Here is a 22,250-nt window from a genome sequence, read left to right as displayed (position 1 = left end):
GGCCAGGAGAGACCTTTAGATGATCCAGTCTGACTGGTTGTACAGCACAGACCAGTGAATTTCACCCAATTACCCTGTATCAAGCCCAGTCACTTGTGTTTAACTGAAATATGTCTTCCCGAAAGTCATCCAGTACTGATCTGAGGACATCAAGCAATGGCAAATCCACTTCCAATGGTTAATCACCCTCACCAATACAAACATGTACCTAATTTCTAATTTGGATTTGCCATCTTCTGCCCATTGGTTCTTGCTCTGCTTTTCTGCACTAGATTATACAGCCCTTTATTACCCATCGGGGTATGGAAATTGTATGGCGGGCCATGAATACTCACAAAATTGGGGGTTGAGGGGTGGGAGGGGGTGAGGGCTTCGGCTGGGGGTGTGGGCTCTGGGGTGGGGCAAGAAATGAAGAGATCAGGGTGCGGGAGGGGGCTCTGGGCTGGGGCAGGGAGTTGGGGTGGGGGAGCGGAGGGCTCCAGCTGGGGAGGCGGGGATGAGCAGGGGGTTGGGGTGTGGGAGGAGGTTGGGGTGCAGGAGGGTGCTCCGGGCTGGGACAAGGGGTTTGGAGGGCAGGAGGGGGATCAGGGCTGGGTCAGGTGGTTGGGGCATGGAAGGGGGTCAGAGGTGCAGGCTCTGGGTGGTGCTTACCTCAAGCAGCTCCCAGAAGCAGCGGCATGTCCCGCCTCCGGCTCTTATGTGGAGGCACGGCCAGGCAGCTCTGCACGCTGCCCTGTCCGCAGGCACTGTCCCTACTGCTCCCATTGGCTGTGGTTCCCAGCCAATGGGAGCTGTGGGGGCGGCACTTGGGGTGGGAGCAGAATGCAGAGCTTCCAGGCAGCTACTATAGGTAGGACCCAGAGGGGGGGCATGCTGCTGCTTCTGGGAGCCATGCGGCGTGGGGCAAACCTCCTACCCTGCTCCCCAGATGGAGTGCCAGAGCACCAGAGCGGGGAAAGCCCCAGACCCTGCTCCCCAGCGGAAGCTTAAGGGCCGGATTAAAACATCTGTAGGGCTGGATGTGGCTCCCGGGCCACAGTTTGCCCACCCCTGCCTTAACTCATTACTGTGGTTCTCTCTGCACCCTCTCCAGTTTCCACTAGGGGTCTCTGCTGGCATAGCTATACTGGCCAAGGCTCTGTAGTGTAGACAAGCCCTAAATCCACTTTGGAATGAGAGTGTCCACCCCTGCAGGAGCTTACTGTGCTTTAATTTATGCACATCAACTTCCCCTGTAGTTAATTCATCTCAACAAGCCCTGAGAATGGACTCACGCTCAGAGAAATGTCCCCAGGATCTGGCTCTTTGACATGAAGTCCTCCATTTACTTACCCAAAGCGGAAAAGCAAATACTTAAGACCTTTTCCCCTTAACCAGGCTTGGGCATCCCTTTTAAAAAAGCCAGGAGCAGAAGCGAAGGCTGGTGCGGGCGAAAGCTTTGCACAGAAGGAAACCTGCGGCTGGGCTTAAGAGCAGGTCTGCTGAGCCCCTCAGCCTCTCGGGCAGTCGAGCCCCGAGGCCTGGCTTGAGAAACTAGGTAGGGGCGAGGCCACTTTTCTCAGGAAGCATGACTGGGGAGGTAAAGGGCTCAGCCGGTTGGAGAGGTGATGTGTGTATTAGCTAAGAGGAGGTGGACAGTTTACAATAGAGAAGATAACAATGGACCACATACATACGCAATGTAAGGGGAGGTAAAGCGGAAGTAGTGTGTAGACAGAGCACGCTGTATGGGAACCGGCCCCGACAACGTAATGACCTGTGACGTAACGCAGTAATTCTCAATCCAGGGTCCAGGGCCCCCTAGCAGGCCTCGAGCAGGTTTCACTGCGGCCTCCGAGGAGGGCCAGCGTTAGACTCGCTGGGGCCCAGGGCAGAAAGCTGAAGCCCACCGCATGAGGCTGAAGCCCGGGGCACTGAGCCCAGCCACTGGGGGCTGACACTGAAGGCCGAGCAATGTAGCTTTGTGGGGGGCGCCGGGGCATGGGGCCCCCAGGCAACCACCCTGCTTGCTACCCCTTAATGCCAGCCCTGGCTTTTACATGCAGAAAAGACCAGTTACTGTGGCAGAGGTGGGCCATGGAGTTTTTATAGCATGTTGGGGGGGGGCTCAGAGAGAAAAAGGTTGAGAGCCCCTGACGTAACATGCGCAATGCAACGTGTGAGCAAATGCATGTAAAGGAAGAAGGTTCCTGCATCATTTTGGATCTGCATCCGCCCACTGAGCGTGAGTCTGATCAACTCTGAACTGCTTTGCTGTAGGCCGCATAAAGGTATGTGAGCAACGACATCCAGGGTCGAACTGAATTCTTGGGAAGCCGAGGAGAAAAAGGGCTTGGAGGGAAGCCCAACAGGGTCAGTCAGGTGCCTAAATTGGCAGCCAGCTGCACCATTACACTGTGAGGCGGTTAAGCTAGCAGGTAACCAGACTAGCTGCAGGTTCTCACTCCTGACAGGTGTCCAAACCGGAAAATTAAAAATAAACAAAACAAAACTGGGTTTGGTTCAAACTGAAGCTGATGGTTTTTTGGCTCATCGAAACAAACCTCCAAAAACTCCATTCAGGACAGACAGAACATTTCAAATGAATCAAAATGACATTAACTATCGATTCCGAATGAAGAGACCAGATGGGTGAGGTAATATCTTTTATGGGACCAGTTTCTGCCGGTGGGAGAGACACACTTTCGAGCCACACAGAGTGCTTCTTCGGGTCTGGGAAAGGTCCTCCGGGTGGCATAGCTCAAAGTGAACCATTTTAACTGTTCTGAAATTTTGGTTTTCTGGGATTTTTTTTGGCCAAACCTATTCACTGAATTTGTGGACAAATCGGAGAGAATCCCAAGGAAAGGAACAAAAATGACCAAAGGTTGAGAACACCTGACCTAGGAGGAAAGGTTGAAATAACTGGACATGTTTGGTCTTGAGAAAAGAAGCCTGAAGGGGGGACCTGATAACAGTCTCCAAATTTGCTAAGGACTGTTATAAAGAGGACGGGGATTGGTTGTTCTGCCTGTCCACTGAAGGTAGGATAAGAACTAATGGGCTTAATCTGCAGCAAGGGAGGTTTAGGTTAGTTATTAGGAAAAACTTGCTAACTGAAAGGGTAGTTAGGCTGCGGAACAGGTTGTAGCATCCCGGTCACTGGAGGTTATTAAGAACGGGTCGGACAAACAACTGTCAGGGGTGATCTAGGTTTACTTGATCCTACCTCAGCGTGGAGGGCCGGACCTGATGACCTCTTGGGGTCCTTCCTCCCCTACTTTTCTATGAACTTGACTGCAATTTGCAAATAGTTTCAGTGCCCCGAAAAATGCATTGGGGGGGGGGGGATTTACTATCCACCCCCCCAAAAAAAATTCTCACTTCTATAATCACAAATTTTTTCCACATCATGGAATTCAATATGAGCTACAACAGAGGGTGAGAGGTTTCAAGGGTGAAATTCACATGTAAAGAACCTCCCCCCCGCCAAAAAAAACCCCCTATATTTTCTGCAAGATTCTCAGAGAGCAGAATGATGCACAAAGCCATCATTACAAAATCATGAGATTATCAGCAGATTAGAACAGAACTGGAGGCAATTACCCCTCCTTGGATGGATCCCGAGAAACCCAAATTGGGGGCATCCTGGCTTCATTGCTAGGACCATTAACACATTAGTTACAGAAGGCAGAAGCAAGACCCTTAGAGTTTCAGTTTCATGTCCAGGATGGAGCTGTAGATCTGAGGGCTCATGGGCACAAAACGCTTCTCCGATTCGTCCAGGAAGAACAGGGGGTCCTTGATGAGAGCTGGATTGAACCCCTCTTTCACCAGCCGCCCTTTGCACTGCTTGAACGTCCCCGTGACCTCCAGAGCGTCCTGTGTAACAAAACACACAAAGTGCTGCAGGAGCCGGCTCACTCTATGCCATATAAGAGGATAAGAGTCTACTGCAGCTGCCTGCTAGTGGAGTCGCTGCTTTAGCTCAAAGAGGTGGAGGCTGATGCTTTTGGCTCTAGAATTTTAGCTTTGTCCCTGGTCATCCCCCATGGAGGAGGGGAACAGCATTACTCAGAGCATTGGCTGGTTTAGCTATGCCAGCACAGCTCCCGAGTGGAGATACAACAGAAGAAGTTCTGCCAGTCCTGGACCAGGTTACCTAGGTAGAAAGCTGATTGGTTAAATCTAGTCTCACATGACATACACAGCAGTACCTTTTACTTGTAAAGAGGCAGGGTATACAAAGACAGCCTTTCGGGGGTAACTCGGGAACACAATTTCTGCGTAAGGTGAATGTAAGAGGGGATGGATCACACGATAAATTGCCCTGCTCTGTTCATTCCCTCTGAACCATCTGGCACTGGCCACTGTCGGAAGACAGGATACTGGGCTAGATGCACCATTGGTCCGACCCAGTGTGGCCGTTCTTATGTTTAGGTTCTAACAATGTGCATGAGATGGTTTTCCGGAGACTGGTATCACACCGAACCTTTTCCTTGTACTGTGGTACTGTTGGCTTATAGAAATAAACCTGACTGACATTGGTTATTTGGCCTCTTGAGTACATTTCATAACGAACCACAGTTAAGCCTTTGGCCACAAAATTTACCTACTGAGTCAGGGTCCTTCAGCCCGCCCCCTCCCCCCCCCGGCTTAAAGGGCCAGGCAAAAGGATCTCTTACCTGCAGGCGGACAAAGCGAGGAATGGCGTAGTTTGGCAAGAAATCCTTGCCGTGTGTGTAGAGTTTTTCACCATCAAAAACCATCCCCTCCTTCAGTCGTATTGCTGCCATTCCAATCTTGCCTTCGTGTCCTGAAACACACGCACAAAGTGTCGGGCTTTGTCCAGACTAGGCGTTTTAAGGCATTATGTGAAGCAGGCATTAGCTGGCCCAGGTTAACTTTGGCTCTGTCTACACTGCACAATTATCCCGGGTCTGAGCACCTGGGTTAGCCTAGCCTGGGTGAGAGCCTCTCTATGGCAAAGCCCTACTGGAGTTACTGTCTCTGCACTCACTCAGGTCTGTGTCTGGGGGCACAGCCCATGGTTCTTTGCGCTCAGACGCTCTAGGCTTCTTTCCCAGTCTATAGCATCAGTGGCAGGAGAGCTCATCTGTCCTTCGGGGGGAATTGTGGGAAGGGCACTGGAGGACTTTCCACATTCAAGTGATTTAGCCTCACTGTAAAGCAGGCAGGTTCCAGCCCGAGTTAAAGCAGAGCCCGGGCTCTAACCCAACCCTGCAGCTGTGTCAGTGGGCCCAGATTGAAAGTGCTTCCGGACCCAGGCCAGAGATTTGTTCTGTGTGAACTGGAGAGACTTTTGAGCTAAAACTAGGGTGGGAGCCCAGGTTAGCTGGGCAGTGTAGACATACCCTGTGAAGTGCTAACATAACACTTGGGTATCCTAGCCTACGCGAGGCCGGGTGATCAATTTTAAACTCAGAATAAACATTATGACCATCTAGTCTGATCTCTTGAGAAACCCGGGCCAGAGAATTTTACCCACCATTCCTGCATGAAGTCTACAACTTCTGTTCAAGCTACAGCAGATCCTTTAGAAAGAGACATTTAGACTTCAAGTGATGGAGAATCTACCACGTCCCTAGACAAGTTGCTCCACTGGCAAATCCCCCTCACTCTTAAACACTTGCATCTTATCACTAGCCTGAGTTTGTCTAGCGTCCAGCCATCGGAGGAGCCTTTTGGTGCTAGACGAAAGAGCCATAGGCTTTGTAGGCTTTGCTCGTGGCACCTCATCTCTTGCATAAACTCAGCAGACAGAGTTGTTTTCGTCTCTCACTATAAGGCTGGTTTTCCAGACCTCAGATCATTGGGTTTGACCAGAAACAATTTTTTTATTGTATTTTTCAGAACTGCCAGTGAACTAAAATCTCCACGATTTGCACAGCACTAATGACCATATGCTGAGACCTGGGCACAGATTGTTCATGGAAGGATCCGTAGATTTTTCAGGCCACTCTGAGCATCAGGCCTCACCTCCTGAATAACACAGTGATTTCTGCAGTGGAGAGAACTATTCCTCCAGGCTTTGCATGGCTTTCTTCAATCCCAGGGTCCCTCCCCACCCAAAGAAAGACACAGACCCCGACACAGACATGCTACGCAACAGCTTTTAAAAGCTGCCTCAGGATGGAGCCTCCCATGGTGAGCCACAGTGTCAAGGTGACATGAGATGTCCTGCTGCTGGGTATGCACCTGGGACCGGCACCCCGTAGACGTTGACTTCCTGAATGAACTGCACTGCTGCCAGTGTCGTCTCCACCTCCGTCGTGGCAACATTCTCTCCTTTCCAGCTGACGAGAGAGAACAGAGGAATCTATTTTTCCATCCATCCATCCATCCATCCATCCACCCACCCACATGGATTAATAGATTTCAAGGCCAGAAGGGACCACTGTGATCATCTAGGCTAGCCTCCTCTAGGCTTAGAAGGTAAACGATGGTACACAAACCGACGAAAAAATATTTCCATCAATAATAATCTAAATTTACAGATCGGCAAAGTAAGAAAAATGCTGCTCATTAGAATCACAATCCAGGGATGTAGCCTTTTGAAATGGATGCACAATAAAACCAGGTATTTTTTGTTGATTTAAGGATATTTACTTTGTCGACTTTGACATGCGATGTTGATCATTTGTTCTTTAGTGGTTTATAAAGCTTTTATCTTTTTGAACCTCAACATCTACTGACACTAAATAATTGTCAGACCCTCCCCTCTGCAGGATTTTGTGCAGCTGTGAAAATTTACATGGATAAACATCTAAAAAAAAGTCTTTAAAAGAAACATCGCTATCATCCGTTGAAATAAAAAAAAAATTAAGAATCGAATTCTGCCAGGCCCCACTATGGTTTAACGCCTTCTGTCAACATACACTGGGTCTCCAGCAGGGGGCTCTGCTGTCATGGGTATACCAGTAAAGCATGTGTAGTGTATTGTAGACAAGCCCTAGATCGCTTTTCCAAATAACACATAGGGTACGTCTACACAAGCACAAAGAGACCCACAGCAGCAAGTTTTGAAGCCCAGGTCAACTGATTCTGTTTCATGGGGCTAAACATAGCCGTGTAGCTATTTGCGCTCGGCTGGAATGGGGTGAGAGGCGAGGATCTCGGAGCCTGGGTTCCAGCCCGAGCCCGAATCTCTACACTGCTCATTTTAGCCTGGCAGCGTTAGCCCTGCAAGCCCAAACCAGTTAATCTGGGCTCTAAACTCAATGCCACGGGGTATGTATTTTATTTATTTATTCAATTATTTCTTTCTTTATTTTTGCTGTGCAGACATAAGTCCCTCCTAAGTTACTTTAGTGCTTTTGACAGTTTTTCCCATGGGCTTTATTTTATCTTCTATGGCTGATTCTTCCACCTCCTGCTTGCACTTGCCTATAGTGGTCAGGCACACAAGAGCAATCTGAGTTAGGCTCCTGAAAACCCAGCCAGACCCAGACAGTAAATTCTTTGGCTCCTGGATGATCTTTTTGTAGCTGAGGGGAGGCAATGTGGCCTAGCAGATGTAGCACCCTACTGGGACTGAGAAGACCTGGGTTTTGTTCCCAGGTCTGCTGCTGGGTGACATTGGACCTCTCACGCTCCCTCTCTGTGCCTCAGTTTCCCCATCTATAAAATGGAGGCAATGAGCCCTATCGCCGTTGTAAATTTCTCTGTGAGAACTAGTTACTGTTATATCTGTGTGTACAGCACATCACACAATAGGGTCCCAGCCACTTGTAGGGGTTTTATAGGTGCTACCAGCATCGGGCTCCCCAGTTCATCCCACCCGTGAGGGGATAGCGGCTGGATCAAAGGAGGTTAATGGCTTGCCGTGGAACCTACCGGAACGTGTCTCCCACCCGGTCCTGGAAATATATGAAGCCCTCATGGTCTACCATGAGGAGGTCTCCGCTGTTGAAATAGAGGTCTCCCTTCTTCATCACGTCCCTCAGGACCTTCTTCTCTGATTTCTGGCGGTTGCCCGCGTAGCCGTGGAATGGGGCGCTCTTCGTGATCTTCACCACCAGCAGCCCCGCCTCGCCTGGAAGGGAGAATGAGAATCCCGGTGGATATCCCCCTACGTAGCACAGCCCATCCCGGCCAGCTTTCAGAGTCTTTCAATTGGCATAGGTAATCCACCTCCATGACAGGAGGTATCTAGCATGATAGAAGGGTCTACACCGGCTTAACTATGTCGCTCGGGTGGGGTGGCTTTTTCACACCACTGACCAATGTAGCTGGGTCAACCTAACTTTTTAGTGTAGGCCCGGCCTAAGAAAGGAGGGAGTTTCACTGACTCTGAATAAACGTGAATCATCATGCCAGTAGAAAGAAACAAAAAGGGAGGGACAGCTTGTGCCTAAGGTTTTTTTATCCAGAAACTGGGGGGCAGCCGAAGCGGGAAGCTGCTCATGAAACACTGGATCCCTTCAGTGATGATGTGGGTATGCTGGGAACCCAGTCAGAGGCAATAGGTAACGTCTGCTAGAAAAGAGAATTTAGCTAATATAGAGGCATAAAGCCTGAAGATGCATCCTGATGTTTATTTTTGGTGTAACTGTTACCCGGGGTCTCCCAGGAGTACTAAACTGTCTTACTCCAGGAGGTGTCAGGAACAAATGAGTGGGGACACAGCAATTTCCGTCTGATAAATGATTGATACAAGTGAGCATGCTCTTATCTAAAACTACTATTTACTAGCTATTAAGCACACACACACACACATAGGCAATAGGTATAGGACATCCCAGATATAGTTACCCACAGTCTGAGATGGTTTTGAGTAATCACCAGCCGGACTTCCAAGAGGCTGTCTTTCCCTCCATAGAATCAAAGAATCATAGGAGATTAGGGTAAGAATAGACCACAGGAGGTCATCAAATCCAACCCCCTGCTCAAAGCAGGACCAACCCCAACTAAATCATCCCAGCCAGGGCTTTGTCAAGCCGGGACTTAGAAACTTCTAAGGATGGAGATTCCCCCGCCTCCCTAGGTAATCCAGTCCAGTGCTTCACCACCCTCCTAGTGAAATAGTGTTTCCTAATATCCAACCTAGATCTCTCCCACTGCAACTTGAGACCATTACACCTTGTTCTGTCATCTGCCACCACTGAGAACAGCCGAGCTCCATCCTCTTTGGAACCCCCCTTCAGGTAGTTGAAGGCTTCTATCAAATCCCCCCTCACTCTTCTCTTCTGCAGACTAAACAAGCCCAGTTCCCTCAGCCTCTCCTCATAAGTCATTTGCTCCAGCCCCCTGATCATTTTCAGTGTCCTCCACCGGACTCTCCAATTTGTCCACATCCTTTCTGTAGTGGGAGGCCCAAAACTGGATGCAATACTCCAGATGTGTCCTCACCAGTGCCGAATAGAGGGGAATAATCACTTCCCTTGATCTGCTGGCAATGCTCCTACTAATGCAGTCCAATATGCCGTTAGCCTTCTTGGCAACAAAGGCACACTGCTGACTCATATCCAGCTTCTCATCCACTGTAATCCCCAGGTCCTTTTCTGCAGAACTGCTGCTTAGCCAGTTGGTCCCCAGCCTGTAGCAGTGCATGGGATTTTTCTGTCCTAAGTGCAGCACTCTGCACTTGTCCTTGTTGAACCTCATCAGATTTCTTTTGGCCCAATCCTCCAACAATATGGACTAGGTCACTCTGGTCCATATCCCTACCCTCCAGCATATCTATCTCTCCTCCCAGCTTAGTATCATCCGCAAACTTGCTGAGGGTGCAGTCCATCCCATCATCCAGATCATTAATGAAGATGTTGAACAAAACCGGCCCCAGGACCGACCCCTGGGGCACTCTGCTTGATACCGGCTGCCAACTAGACATCGAGCCACTGATCACTGTCTGTTGAGCCCGACAATCTAGCCAGCTTTCTATCCACCTTATAGTCCATTCATTCAATCCATACTTTTTTAACTTGCTGGCAAGAATACTGTGGGAGATCGTCCAGATATATCACGTCCACTGCTTTCCCCATAGCCACAGAGCCAGTCATCTCATCATAGAAGGCAATCAGGTTGGTCAGGTATAACTTGTCCTTGGTGAATCCATGTTGACTGTTCCTGATCATCTTCCTCTCCTCCAAGTGCTTCAAAATGGACTCCTTGAGGACCTGCTCCATGGTTTTTCCAGGGACTGAGGTGAGGCTGACTGGCCAGTAGTTCCCAGGATCCTTCTTCTTCCCTTTTTTAAAGATGAGCACTATATTTGCCTTTTTCCAATCGCCTGGGACCTCCCCTGATCGCCACGAGTTTTCAAAGATAATGGCCAATGGCTCTGTAATCACATCAGCCAACTCCCTCAGCACACTTGGATGCATTAGATCTGGTCCCATGGACTTGTGCATGTCCAGCTTTTCTAAATAGTCCTTAACCTGTTCTTTCACCACTGAGGGCTGCTCACCTCCTCCCCATACTGTCTTGCTCAGGACAGCTGACCTTGTCTGTGAGGACCGAGGCAAAAAAGCATTGAGTACTTCAGCTTTTTTCACATCATCTGTCACTAGGTTGCCTCCCCCATTCAGTAAGGGTCCCACACTTTCCCTCACCTTTTTCTTGTTGCTACCATACCTGTAGAAACCCTTCCTGTTACCCTTCACAGCCCTTGCTAGCAGCAACTCCAGTTGTGTTTTGGCCTTCCTGATTACACCTCTGCATGCTTGAGCAATATTTTTATTCTCCTCCCTAGTCATCTGACCAAGTTTCCACTTCTTGTAAACTTCATTTTTGTGTTTAAGCTCACCAAAGATTTCTCTGTTAAGCCAAGCTGGTCGCCTGCCATATTTCCTGTTCTTTCTGCACATCGGGATGGTTTGTTCCTGCACCCTCAATAAGGCTTCTTTAAAATACAGTCAGCTTTCCTGGACTCCTTTCCCCCTCATATTAGCCTCCCAGGGGATCCTGCCCCTCAGTTCCCTAAGTGAGTCAAAGTCTGCTTTTCTGAAGTCCAGGGTCTGTATTTTGCTCCTTTCCTTTCTTCCTTTTGTGAGGATCCTGAACTCAACCATCTCATGGTCACTGCTGCCCAGGTTGCCACCCACTTCTACTTCCCCTACCAATTCTTCCCTGTATGTTAGCAGCAGGTCAAGAGGAAAATGGCCCCTGGTTGGTTCCTCCAGCACTTGCACCAGGAAGTTGTCCCCAACACTCTCCAAAAACTTCCTGGATTGTCTTGCACTGCTGGATTGCTCCCCCAGCAGATGTCAGGGTGATTGAAATCCCCCATGAGAATCAGGGCCCGTGTTCTGAAAACTTCAGTTAATTGTCCGAAGAAATACTCATCCTCCTGGTCCGGTGGTCTATAGCAGATGCCCACCACGACATCACCCTTGTTGCTCTCACCTCTAAAATTAACCCAAAATTAACACCCCACGCGGTGTCCTGTTTTCCCTTGGGGAAATATGGTCACCCTAATAAGACTTCCCTACCTCACATGGGTTGCGTTTGGATAAATGCATCAAAGCCCATGAGGTGGTCAGATACAAGTAATGGGGACCAAAAGACCTTTGCTAGATGTTCTATCCTGCCCGTTAGCTGGGAAATTTGACTGAGTGGACACAGGCAGAATGAAATCCAATGTCTGGAAACTGAACCCAGACAAATTCAGGCTAGAACCAGGCATAAAATCTGAAGCAAGGTTAATTAGCCACTGGCAGCATAGCAAATATAGGGCAGTGTACCCCTTTCAATAGCATCTGAGTCCGCTAGGGGCACTCATGACAATGTGGTAATTTTCAGTCATGTTTTTATGATGCCCCTGTATGCCTCAGTTTCCCCTCTATTTTGCACTGCTCTCTGGAAGGGCAAAAAGGTACTCTGGGGGAAGCGCAGGAGATGTAAGGTGTGTATGACCCCCTCGCTGCCCAGGATGCAATCAACGGGACCATTAAGGAAACCTATTGGCCAGAGGGAGATGGGTTCCCACCCCCAGCAGGGAAGCTGAGCAGAAGCCCCAGCTTGAGAGCAAAGGACCAGTGGCAGGCCGGGGAGGAGGAGTCGGCTTTCGGGAGCGGCTGAGCACGGAGCCTGGAATGGATCCCGTAGAAGCTTCGCTTGGCCAGAGGCACAATGTCTTAACCGTTGTCTCCCTGTGCTGAATCAAGGACTGAGTTCCAGTTCGCCAATGAACCCAACGCTTTTGGAAACGCTGCCTGGTGATACTTGCTGAGGTGCCTAGACTCCAGCTGAGAGACTTTTCCCCTCTTCGTGCCTCAGTTGGACATGCTGGGCAGAGCTCATGATGTGAAGCAGGAGGGCCGAAGCGCAGAGACTCAGTCTAGAAGAGGGTGAGGCCTGGCCTGACGGAAGGAGCTACCCTGGGGCACTGAGGGGTTCCACCAAGGGACTGTTTAAAAGCAGGGACACAGCCTTGGTCCTGTGGCTCCAGGACAGCACTCGCTGTGTTCTGTAGCAGTGTGGGAGTAACTAGGCCCAGCATGGTTGTGTACAGCTTGACAACACCATTGTGTGGGAGTTCAACTGTGCCATGATCCTGTCTTCCTATTGCGTTGTCGTGTAAAGAACAGACACAACAGGAGCAACTTGCCATGGGAGGTAAAGTGGATTGTGTGTCACCGGATCAAAGCTAGCCCAGGGGTGTCTACACATACTGCGAACACCCCTGCAGCCTAGATCTTGGAGTCTCTTAATGAAGACTGTGGGTATGTCTACATGGCAACTAGACACCTATGGCTGGCCCGTTCCAGTTGACTCGGGCTGCAGTCTGTTTCATTGTTTTGACTTCCGGGCTCGGCCTGGAGCCTGGGCTCTGGGACCTGCCCTCCTCACAGCAATGAAACCACCCCGCAGCCTGAGCCCCACGAGCCGGAGTCAGCTGCCACGGGCCAGCAGCAGGTGTCTAGTTGCCGTGCAGACATACCCTGGATGATTGTCTATAATGTCACCCTGTAACTCAATCAGACGTTCTGGGCTTGATGAAGGAATTACTTGGTGATGATCTCTGGCCTGTGATATGGAAGAGGTCAGACTAGACTATGTTAATATTGTATTCTTCTTCTCTATTTAACTCTCGTGATTCTTTGATCGAAAAATTCTGGAATCTTTTCTGTGTTAAACCAAAGTGCTGTCTAAACTCTAGTGTGGCCAGGTGCCTGGTTTTAGTCTGGAAAGTCAGATCTACTGACCGGACACCCAAAGTCTGGTTACTGCAAGCCAGGGAGGCAGGGAGGCACTGGGTCATCATCTGTGCCAGCCCGTATTCAGCCAGGACCGTCTCCTACCTTCATTAGGCGGCTGCAGCTCCCAGCCCCAGCTCCACAGGCAAATCCCTCCTGACCCAGGCAGGGGTAGGGAGTAGGAGGGGAAAAGTGATGAGCGACAGGGGGGAGGGAGGAAGAGGAGTGGGCGAGGGTGGGGCCTCAGGAGAAGAAGCGGGGCAGGGGCAGGGCTTTGGGGGGAATAGGTGGGACGGGGGTGCTGTTAGGATATAGATATTCAGGCCTGTCTGCAAAGGCCTGTACTTTAAGAATTTAGGTGTATTCTTATCGCTTGGCTAGTTCTAGAGGTATAAAAGAAAGAAATCACTGTCTGCCGGTGTAAGGGCCTTCTCTTAGCCCTGGTCTACACTAGGACTTTAGGTCGAATTTAGCAGCGTTAAATCGATGTAAACCTGCACCCGTCCACACAGTGAAGCCCTTTATTTCGACTTAAAGGGCTCTTAAAATCGATTTCCTTACTCCACCCCTGACAAGCGGATTAGCGCTTAAATCGACGTTGCCGGCTCGAATTTGGGGTACTGTGGACACAATTCGATGGTATTGGCCTCCGGGAGCTATCCCAGAGTGCTCCATTGTGACCGCTCTGGACAGCACTCTCAACTCAGATGCACTGGCCAGGTAGACAGGAAAAGAACCACGAACTTTTGAATCTCATTTCCTGTTTGGCCAGCGTGGCAAGCTGCAGGTGACCATGCAGAGCTCATCAGCACAGGTGACTATGATGGAGTCCCAGAATCGCAAAAGAGCTCCAGCATGGACCAAACGGGAGGTACGGGATCTGATCGCTGTTTGGGGAGAGGAATCCGTGCTATCAGAACTCCGTTCCAGTTTTCGAAATGCCAAAACCTTTGTCAAAATCTCCCAGGGCATGAAGGACAGAGGCCATAACAGGGACCCGAAGCAGTGCCGCGTGAAACTGAAGGAGCTGAGGCAAGCCTACCAGAAAACCAGAGAGGCGAACAGCCGCTCTGGGTCAGACCCCCAAACATGCCGCTTCTATGATGAGCTGCATGCCATTTTAGGGGGTTCAGCCACCACTACCCCAGCCGTGTTGTTTGACTCCTTCAATGGAGATGGAGGCAATACGGAAGCAGGTTTTGGGGACGAAGAAGATGATGATGAGGAAGAGGTTGTAGATAGCTCACAGCAAGCAAGCGGAGAAACCGGTTTTCCCGACAGCCAGGAACTGTTTCTCACCCTAGACCTGGAGCCAGTACCCCCCGAACCCACCCAAGGCTGCCTCCTGGACCCAGCAGGCGGAGAAGGGACCTCTGGTGAGTGTACCTTTTAAAATACTATACATGGTTTAAAAGCAAGCATGTGAAAGGATTACTTTGCCCTGGCATTTGCGGTTCTCCTAGATGTAGTCCTAAAGCCTTTGCAAAAGGTTTCTGGGGAGGGCAGCCTTATTGCGTCCTTCATGGTAGGACACTGTACCACTCCAGGCCAGTAACACGTACTCGGGAATCATTGTAGAACAAAGCATTGCAGTGTATGTTTGCTGGCATTCAAACAACATCCGTTCTTTATCTCTCTGTGTTATCCTCAGGAGAGTGAGATATAATTCATGGTCACCTGGTTGAAATAGAGTGCTTTTCTTCAGGGGACACTCAGAGGATCCCATTCCTGCTGGGCTGTTTGCCTGTGGCTAAACAGAAATGTTCCCCGCTGTTAGCCACAGGGAGGGGGGAAGGTTGAGGGGGTAGTCACGCGGTGAAAGGGGGCAAAATGCGACCTTGTAACAAAAGCACATGTGCTATGTATGTAATATTAACAGCAAGGTTTACCCTGAAAGAGTGTAGCCACTGTTTTATAAAATGTGTCTTTTTAAATACCGCTGTCCCTTTTTTTTTCTCCACCAGCTGCATGTGTTTCAATGATCACAGGATCTTCTCCTTCCCAGAGGCTAGTGAAGCTTAGAAAGAAAAAAAAACGCACTTGCGATGAAATGTTCTCCGAGCTCATGCTGTCCTTCCACACTGACAGAGCACAGACGAATGCGTGGAGGCAAATAATGTCAGAGTGCAGGAAAGCACAAAATGACCGGGAGGAGACGTGGCGGGCTGAAGAGAGTAAGTGGCGGGCTGAAGAGAGTAAGTGGCGGGCTGAAGACAGGGCTGAAGCTCAAATGTGGCGGCAGCGTGATGAGAGGAGGCAGGATTCAATGCTGAGGCTGCTGCAGGACCAAACCAGTATGCTCCAGTGTATGGTTGAGCTGCAGCAAAGGCAGCTGGAGCACAGACGGCCACTGCTGCCCTTCTGTAACCAACGCCCTCCTCCCCAAGTTCCATAGCCTCCACACCCAGACGCCCAAGAACGCAGTGGGGGGGCCTCCGGCCAACCAGCCACTCCTCCACAGAGGATTGCCCAAAAAAAAGAAGGCTGTCATTCAATAAATTTTAAAGTTGTAAACTTTTAAAGTGCTGTGCTTAAAGTACTGTGTGGCATTTTCCTTCCCTCCTCCACCACCCCTCCTGGGCTACCTTGGTAGTCATCCCCCTATTTGTGTGATGAATGAATAAAGAATGCATGAATGTGAAGCAACAATGACTTTTTGCCTCTGCAAGCGGTGATTGAAGGGAGGAGGGGCGGGTGGTTAGCTTACAGGGAAGTAGAGTGAACCAAGGGGTGGGAGGTTTCATCAAGGAGAAACAAACAGAACTTTCACACCGTAGCCTGGCCAGTCATGAAACTGGTTTTCAAAGCTTCTCTGATGCGTACCACGCCCTCCTGTGCTCTTCTAACCGCCCTGGTGTCTGGCTGCGCATAACCAGCAGCCAGGCGATTTGCCTCAACCTCCCACCCCGCCATAAACGTCTCCCCCTTACTCTCACAGATATTGTGGAGCACACAGCAAGCAGTAATAACAGTGGGAATATTGGTTTCGCTGAGGTCTAAGCGAGTCAGTAAACTGCGCCAGCGCGCCTTTAAACGTCCAAATGCACATTCTACCACCATTCTGCACTTGCTCAGCCTGTAGTTGAACAGCTCCTGACCACTGTCCAGGCTGCCTGTGTACGGCTTCATGAGCCATGGCATTAAGGGGTAGGCTGGGTCCCCAAGGATACATATAGGCATTTCAACATCCCCAACAGTTATTTTCTGGTCTGGGAATAAAGTCCCCTCCTGCAGCTTTTGAAACAGACCAGAGTTCCTGAAGATGCGAGCATCATGCACCTTTCCCGGCCATCCCACGTTGATGTTGGTGAAACGTCCCTTGTGATCCACCAGAGCTTGCAGCACTATTGAAAAGTACCCCTTGCGGTTTATGTACTCGGCGGCTTGGTGCTCCGGTGCCAAGATAGGGATATGGGTTCCGTCTACAGCCCCACCACAGTTAGGGAATCCCATTGCAGCAAAGCCATCCACTATGACCTGCACATTTCCCAGGGTCACTACCCTTGATATCAGCAGATCTTTGATTGCGCGGGCTACTTGCATCACAGCAGCCCCCACAGTAGATTTGCCCACTCCAAATTGATTCCCAACTGACCGGTAGCTGTCTGGCGTTGCAAGCTTCCACAGGGCTATCGCCACTCGCTTCTCAACTGTGAGGGCTGCTCTCATCTTGAGGTATTCATGCGCCTCAGGGCAGGGGAAAGAAAGTCACGAAGTTCCATGAAAGTGCCCTTACGCATGCGAAAGTTTCGCAGCCACTGGGAATCGTCCCAGACCTGCAACACTATGCAGTCCCACCAGTCTGTGCTTGTTTCCCGAGCCCAGAATCGGCGTTCCACAGCATGAACCTGCCCCATTAGCACCATGATGCATGCATTGGCAGGGCCCATGCTTTCAGAGAAATCTGTGTCCATGTCCTGATCACTCACGTGACCGCGCTGACGTCGCCTCCTCGCCCGGTATCACTTTGCCAGGTTCTGGTGCTACATATACTGCTGGATAATGCGTGTGGTGTTTAATGTGCTCCTAATTGCCAAAGTGAGCTGAGCGGCCTCCATGCTTGCCTTGGTATGGCGTCCGCACCGAAAAAAGGCGCGGAACGATTGTCTGCCGTTGCTCTGATGGAGGGAGGGGCGACTGACGACACGGCTTACAGGGTTGGCTTCAGGGAGCTAAAATCAACAAAGGGGGTGCCTGTACATCAAGGAGTATTTCAGGCAGGACTTCACGGAGGGTTCCAATAAGAAATGGTGCACCTAAGTTATCGTTCTTATTGGAACAAGGAGGTTAGCCTGGCCTCTGATTGATACATGGCTAGATTTACCTCGCTGCACCTTCTCTGTGAGTGACTGCAGTGTGATCTAGAGGAATGAGTCCCCTAGACAGGGGAGGAGGCAAATGAGTACAAAACAAATCTGGTCTATTTCTTGTTCTGACCCACTCCATCTATCTTTTACATCTTTGGCTGGCAGCAGACGGTGCAGAAGGACTGCATGCCATCCACATCTCATGGCTGCTCGGCAGAAGATGGTACAGTACGACTGCTAGCCATCCTCATCTCTTGCCTGCCTGGCAGAAGATGGTACAATACGACTGCTAGCAATCCTCATCTCTTGCCTGCCTGGCAGAAGATGGTACAGTACGACTGCTAGCAGTCCGTATCGCCTGCCCGCTCACCATAAGACGGTTCAATAGGACTGACTGCAGGACTAAAGAGAATGACCTGGTCAAGTCACTCCAAATTTAGTCCCTGCGCCCATGTCTGCCCAGGCGCTCCTAGCCGACGTGGCCAGGAGCACCTCGGACACGACGAGGACGACTACCAGTCGTATTGCACCGTCTGCTGCCAGAAGGCAATGGGTTGCTGCTACTGTGCAGCAAAGCCGTACCGCGTCTGCCAGCACCCAGGAGACATAGGGTGACGGTTACCTGAGCGGGCTCCATGCTTGCCGTGGTATGGTGTCTGCACAGGTAACTCAGGAAAAAAGGCGTGAAATGATTGTCTGCCCTTGCTTTCACGGAGGGAGGGAGGGAACGGGGGTCTGACGATACGTACCCAGAACCACCCGCGACAATGTTTTAGCCCCATCAGAGTGCTCCATTGTGACTGCTCTGGACAGCACTCTCAGATGCCCGATTGTTTGCCGTTGCTCTGACGCCGGGAGGGGCGACTGAGGACACGGCTTACAGGGTTGGCTTCAGGGAGCTAAAATCAACAAAGGGGGTGGCTTTACATCAAGGAGTATTTCAGGCAGGACTTCACGGAGGGTTCCAATAAGAAATGGTGCACCTAAGTTATTGTCCTTATTGGAACAAGAAGGTTAGCCTGGCCTCTGATTGACACATGGCTAGATTTACCTCGCTGCACCTTCTCTGTGAGTGACTGCAGTGTGATCTAGAAGAATGAGTCCCCTAGACAGGGGAGGGGGGGAAGCAAATGAGTACAAAACAAATCTGGTCTATTTCTTGTTTTGATCCACTCCATCTATCTTCTACATCTTTGGCTGGCAGCAGACGGTGCAGAAGGACTGCATGCCATCCACATCTCATGGCTGCTCGGCAGAAGATGGTACAGTACGACTGCTAGCAGTCCGTATCGCCTGCCCGCTCACCATAAGACGGTTCAATAGGACTGACTGCAGGACTAAAGAGAATGACCTGGTCAAGTCACTCCAAATTTAGTCCCTGCACCCATGTCTGCCCAGGCGCTCCCAGCCGACGTGGCCAGGAGCACCTCGGACATGACGATGACGGCTACCAGTCGTACTGTACCGTCTGCTGCCACAAGGCAAGGGGTTGCTGCTACTGTGTAGCAATGCCGTACCGCATCTGCCAGCACCCAGGAGACATAGGCTGATGGTTACCTGAGCGGGCTCCATGCTTGCCGTGGTATGGCGTCTGCACAGGTAACTCAGGAAAAAAGGCGCGAAATGATTGTCTGCCCTTGCTTTCACGGAGGGAGGGAGGGAACGGGGGCCTGACGATATGTACCCAGAACCACCCGCGACAATGTTTTAGCCCCATCAGGCATTGGGATCTCAACCCAGAATTCCAATGGGCAGTGGAAACTGCGGGAACTGTGGGATAGCTACCCACAGTGCAACGCTCCGGAAGTCGACTCTAGCCTCGGTACTGTGGAAGCGCTCCGCCGAGTTAATGCACTTAATGCACTTAGAGCATTTTCTGTGGGGACACACACACTCGAATATATAAAACCGATTTCTAAAAAACCGACTTCTATAAATTCGACCTTATTCCGTAGTGTAGACATACCCTTACTGTGACAGTTTGTGGCCCTGTGCTTAGGCTCAGGCCTTTGGCTAAGCAGCAGAGGCAGCCATAAGCTGGGAAGCGAACGGTCACATCCTCACATTCCAAACTAGTCACATTGAAATAAGGTGCTATTGGGCTGTTAGGCACTATCAGGACAGGATTGTATTCCTATCACCTCCAGAGAAAGGGAAGTGCCTAGAAAATGTAAAAGGAAACTTAGTTTGATAGCATCCTGTCTGGCAAGAACTCACTTATCAATAGCTGGGATGTGAAATCCTCACTTCTGTATTGTCTTGTCATTATAGTTCCCACTTTGCTGTTAGAAGAAAGAAAAGGAGTACTTGTGGCACCTTAGAGACTAACCAATTTATTTGAGCATGAGCTTTCGTGAGCTACAGCTCACTTCATCAGATGTATACCGTGGAAACTGCAGCGGACTTTATATACACACAGAGAATATGAAACAATACCTCCTCCCACCCAGGACAGTGGGGTGGGAGGAGGTATTGTTTCATATTCTCTGTGTGTATATAAAGTCCGCTGCAGTTTCCACGGTATACATCTGATGAAGTGAGCTGTAGCTCACGAAAGCTCATGCTCAAATAAATTGGTTAGTCTCTAAGGTGCCACAAGTACTCCTTTTCTTTTTGCGAATACACACTAACACGGCTGTTCCTCTGAAACCTGTCACTTTGCTGTTGTTTGTCTGTATAATCTCTGTCTGGTTCTGTGATTGTTCCTGTCTGCTGTATAATTAATTTTGCTGGGTGTAAACTAATTAAGGTGGTGGGATATAATTGGTTACATAATCATGTTACAATATGTTAGGATTGGTTAGTTAAATTTCAGGAAAATGATTGGTTAAGGTATAGCTAAGCAGAACTCAAGTTTTACTATATAATCTGTAGTCAATGAGGAAGTGACTGGGTGTGGGTGGGGGTGGGCATGTGGGTGTGTGAGATGGGAACAGGGAATGGGGGTAAGAAAAGTGGAATCATGTTTTGCTAAAGGGGGAAATGGGAATGGGAGTAAGGAAGTAGGAATCATGTTTGGCTAAGGGTAGGAATGGGAACAGGGACACAGGTGTAAGGCTCTGTGGTGTCAGAGCTGGGAAGGAGGATACTAAGGAAGGAAACTGGAATCATGCTTGCTGGAAGTTCACCCCAATAAACATCAAATTGTTTGCACCTTTGGACTTCGGGTATTGTTGCTCTCTGTTCATGCGAGAAGGACCAGGGAATAAGCCCCTAACATCTTGGTGCCGTGATTCGGATGCATCGCATTGGATAGGTGAGTGGCAGCCTGTAAGTCCCCCTCCCCAACAGTCCGCGCAGCTGCTTGGAGGGGGTATCGCGAACTCTCGTGATGGTAATTGCGGGTTCTGGCAAGCCAGGATAAAGGATTTTTTGGATAAATGGATAAGGGAGAACCAGGGCCCATACCAGGTACAGGGGTCAACCTGGGATGAGATTAAAAAGGAAATGGAGGAAGTGTTAGGGGACCCAGAGGGATGGGGGGTGGCTGAGGAGCCCACCCTCCTTGGTACATGGGTAGTGGAAGAAGGTCCCTGCCCATGGGGACTGAATGCCTTCCAGGGAAAGGAGGCACTTCAGTCTGCTTGTGAGAGGTTTGAAGTAAGGGCAGCATTATGGGAAGCTGCCAGTAATCTTTCAAGTTTGGTGCTGCTTCAGCAAGGGCTGCTGAAGGGTTGTAAATTAGTTAGGGGTAGTTAAAGATTATTTGGGACAAAAGGGTTTAAAGTCAAAAGCAGAGTTAACAGACTACCTTTAGAGACTGGATCTGAGACTTGGTCCTGGGGGAGTGGAGAAAAAAAAAAGTTTCAAAGTACAACCTGCCTTTCCACACTCTTTTGTTTTTCTGAAGTTTTAATGGAGGGTACTTTGGATACTTATGTGAGATGTCAAGAAGGAAGTTTTTGTTTAATGATAAAACCCAGTTATATAAATGTCACTGTATGTGCAACTCTGTGCAGTCACATTGGATGGAAGCTTGGTCATTAAATTATCCAAGGGGGTCAGGTAGAGTGGCTACTACCACCACTACGCTTCTGTCCCCAGAAGCCTTTACAGCTATTCTGAGGGAAAATGGGCCCTTTTCCCACAGAAATGGTCTATAAGGGACTGCTGCAGGCAGCAGGCGGAGAGAGAATCTGAACAAAATTATTTGACTATTGGGTAATGTAATCAAAATCACTAAAGGATGGAAGAGGTTTCTTTTGGAACTTAACTTGGCTGCTCCTGGTTGTGTCTCGTTGTACAAGATGGAAGTGTAATTGGGATACAGTTGTGTAAAAAAGAGTAATCACAGTGCAAGGGATGTTAGGCAAAACAGAATTTTGTGTGTGTGCGCACAGGTAAAAGAAAAGGAAAAGGGGAGGAATGATGGGAACACTGAGCCTTGGGATGGCTCTGGGGGATTAGATTGTTGCTTTGGTGGGTGTGCATGAAAACTCTGTAGGCATGGGGGAGGCAGTTATACCTTGTGTAAAATTAATTTGGCTAATATGATGTTATGGAGGTTAAACTATATGGAAGGAATTTGCATTTTCCCAGGACATGTGCAGTGTATATTGGAAAAGGAGTAAAAGAAATGCAAATAAAACATGGTACTTCATTAAAATCCTAATAGGGCTCCAAAAGGAGCCACAATAGGTTGTGCTTTCTTTTTCAGATCGCTGTGTTTTGGAGCAGGAGATGAAAGTGGAAAGTAATCAGAACTCTGGTGGAAGTAAAATGCTTCCCTTTTAAGACAGTGTCTGAGCTGCTAACAGCTTTGGATCCAGAAGCAAGCTAGTAAGCCTCTGTGTGTAAATGCAAA

The 22,250-nt window shown here is 49.6% G+C and overlaps 1 protein-coding gene across 1 annotated transcript in view; it reads right to left on the bottom strand.

The window, feature by feature from the left end:
* Positions 1–2,496: 2,496 nt before the first annotated feature.
* The window catches only part of SLC27A5 (solute carrier family 27 member 5), a 49,644-nt gene continuing 29,890 nt past the window's right edge, over positions 2,497–22,250 (bottom strand). Inside the window, exons 7-10 of the mRNA XM_048832577.2 lie at positions 7,837–8,035; positions 6,199–6,296; positions 4,665–4,795; positions 2,497–3,861 (exon numbers count right to left, since the gene is read on the bottom strand). Coding sequence (XP_048688534.1) covers positions 3,685–3,861; positions 4,665–4,795; positions 6,199–6,296; positions 7,837–8,035 — 605 coding nt within the window. The 3' untranslated portion in view covers positions 2,497–3,684. The remainder of the gene's footprint in view (positions 3,862–4,664; positions 4,796–6,198; positions 6,297–7,836; positions 8,036–22,250) is intronic.

The sequence above is a fragment of the Caretta caretta genome, chromosome 23 (assembly GCF_965140235.1).
Source record: "Caretta caretta isolate rCarCar2 chromosome 23, rCarCar1.hap1, whole genome shotgun sequence".
NCBI classification, from domain to species: domain Eukaryota; kingdom Metazoa; phylum Chordata; order Testudines; family Cheloniidae; genus Caretta; species Caretta caretta.
This window is presented reverse-complemented; position numbering and strand designations above follow the sequence as displayed.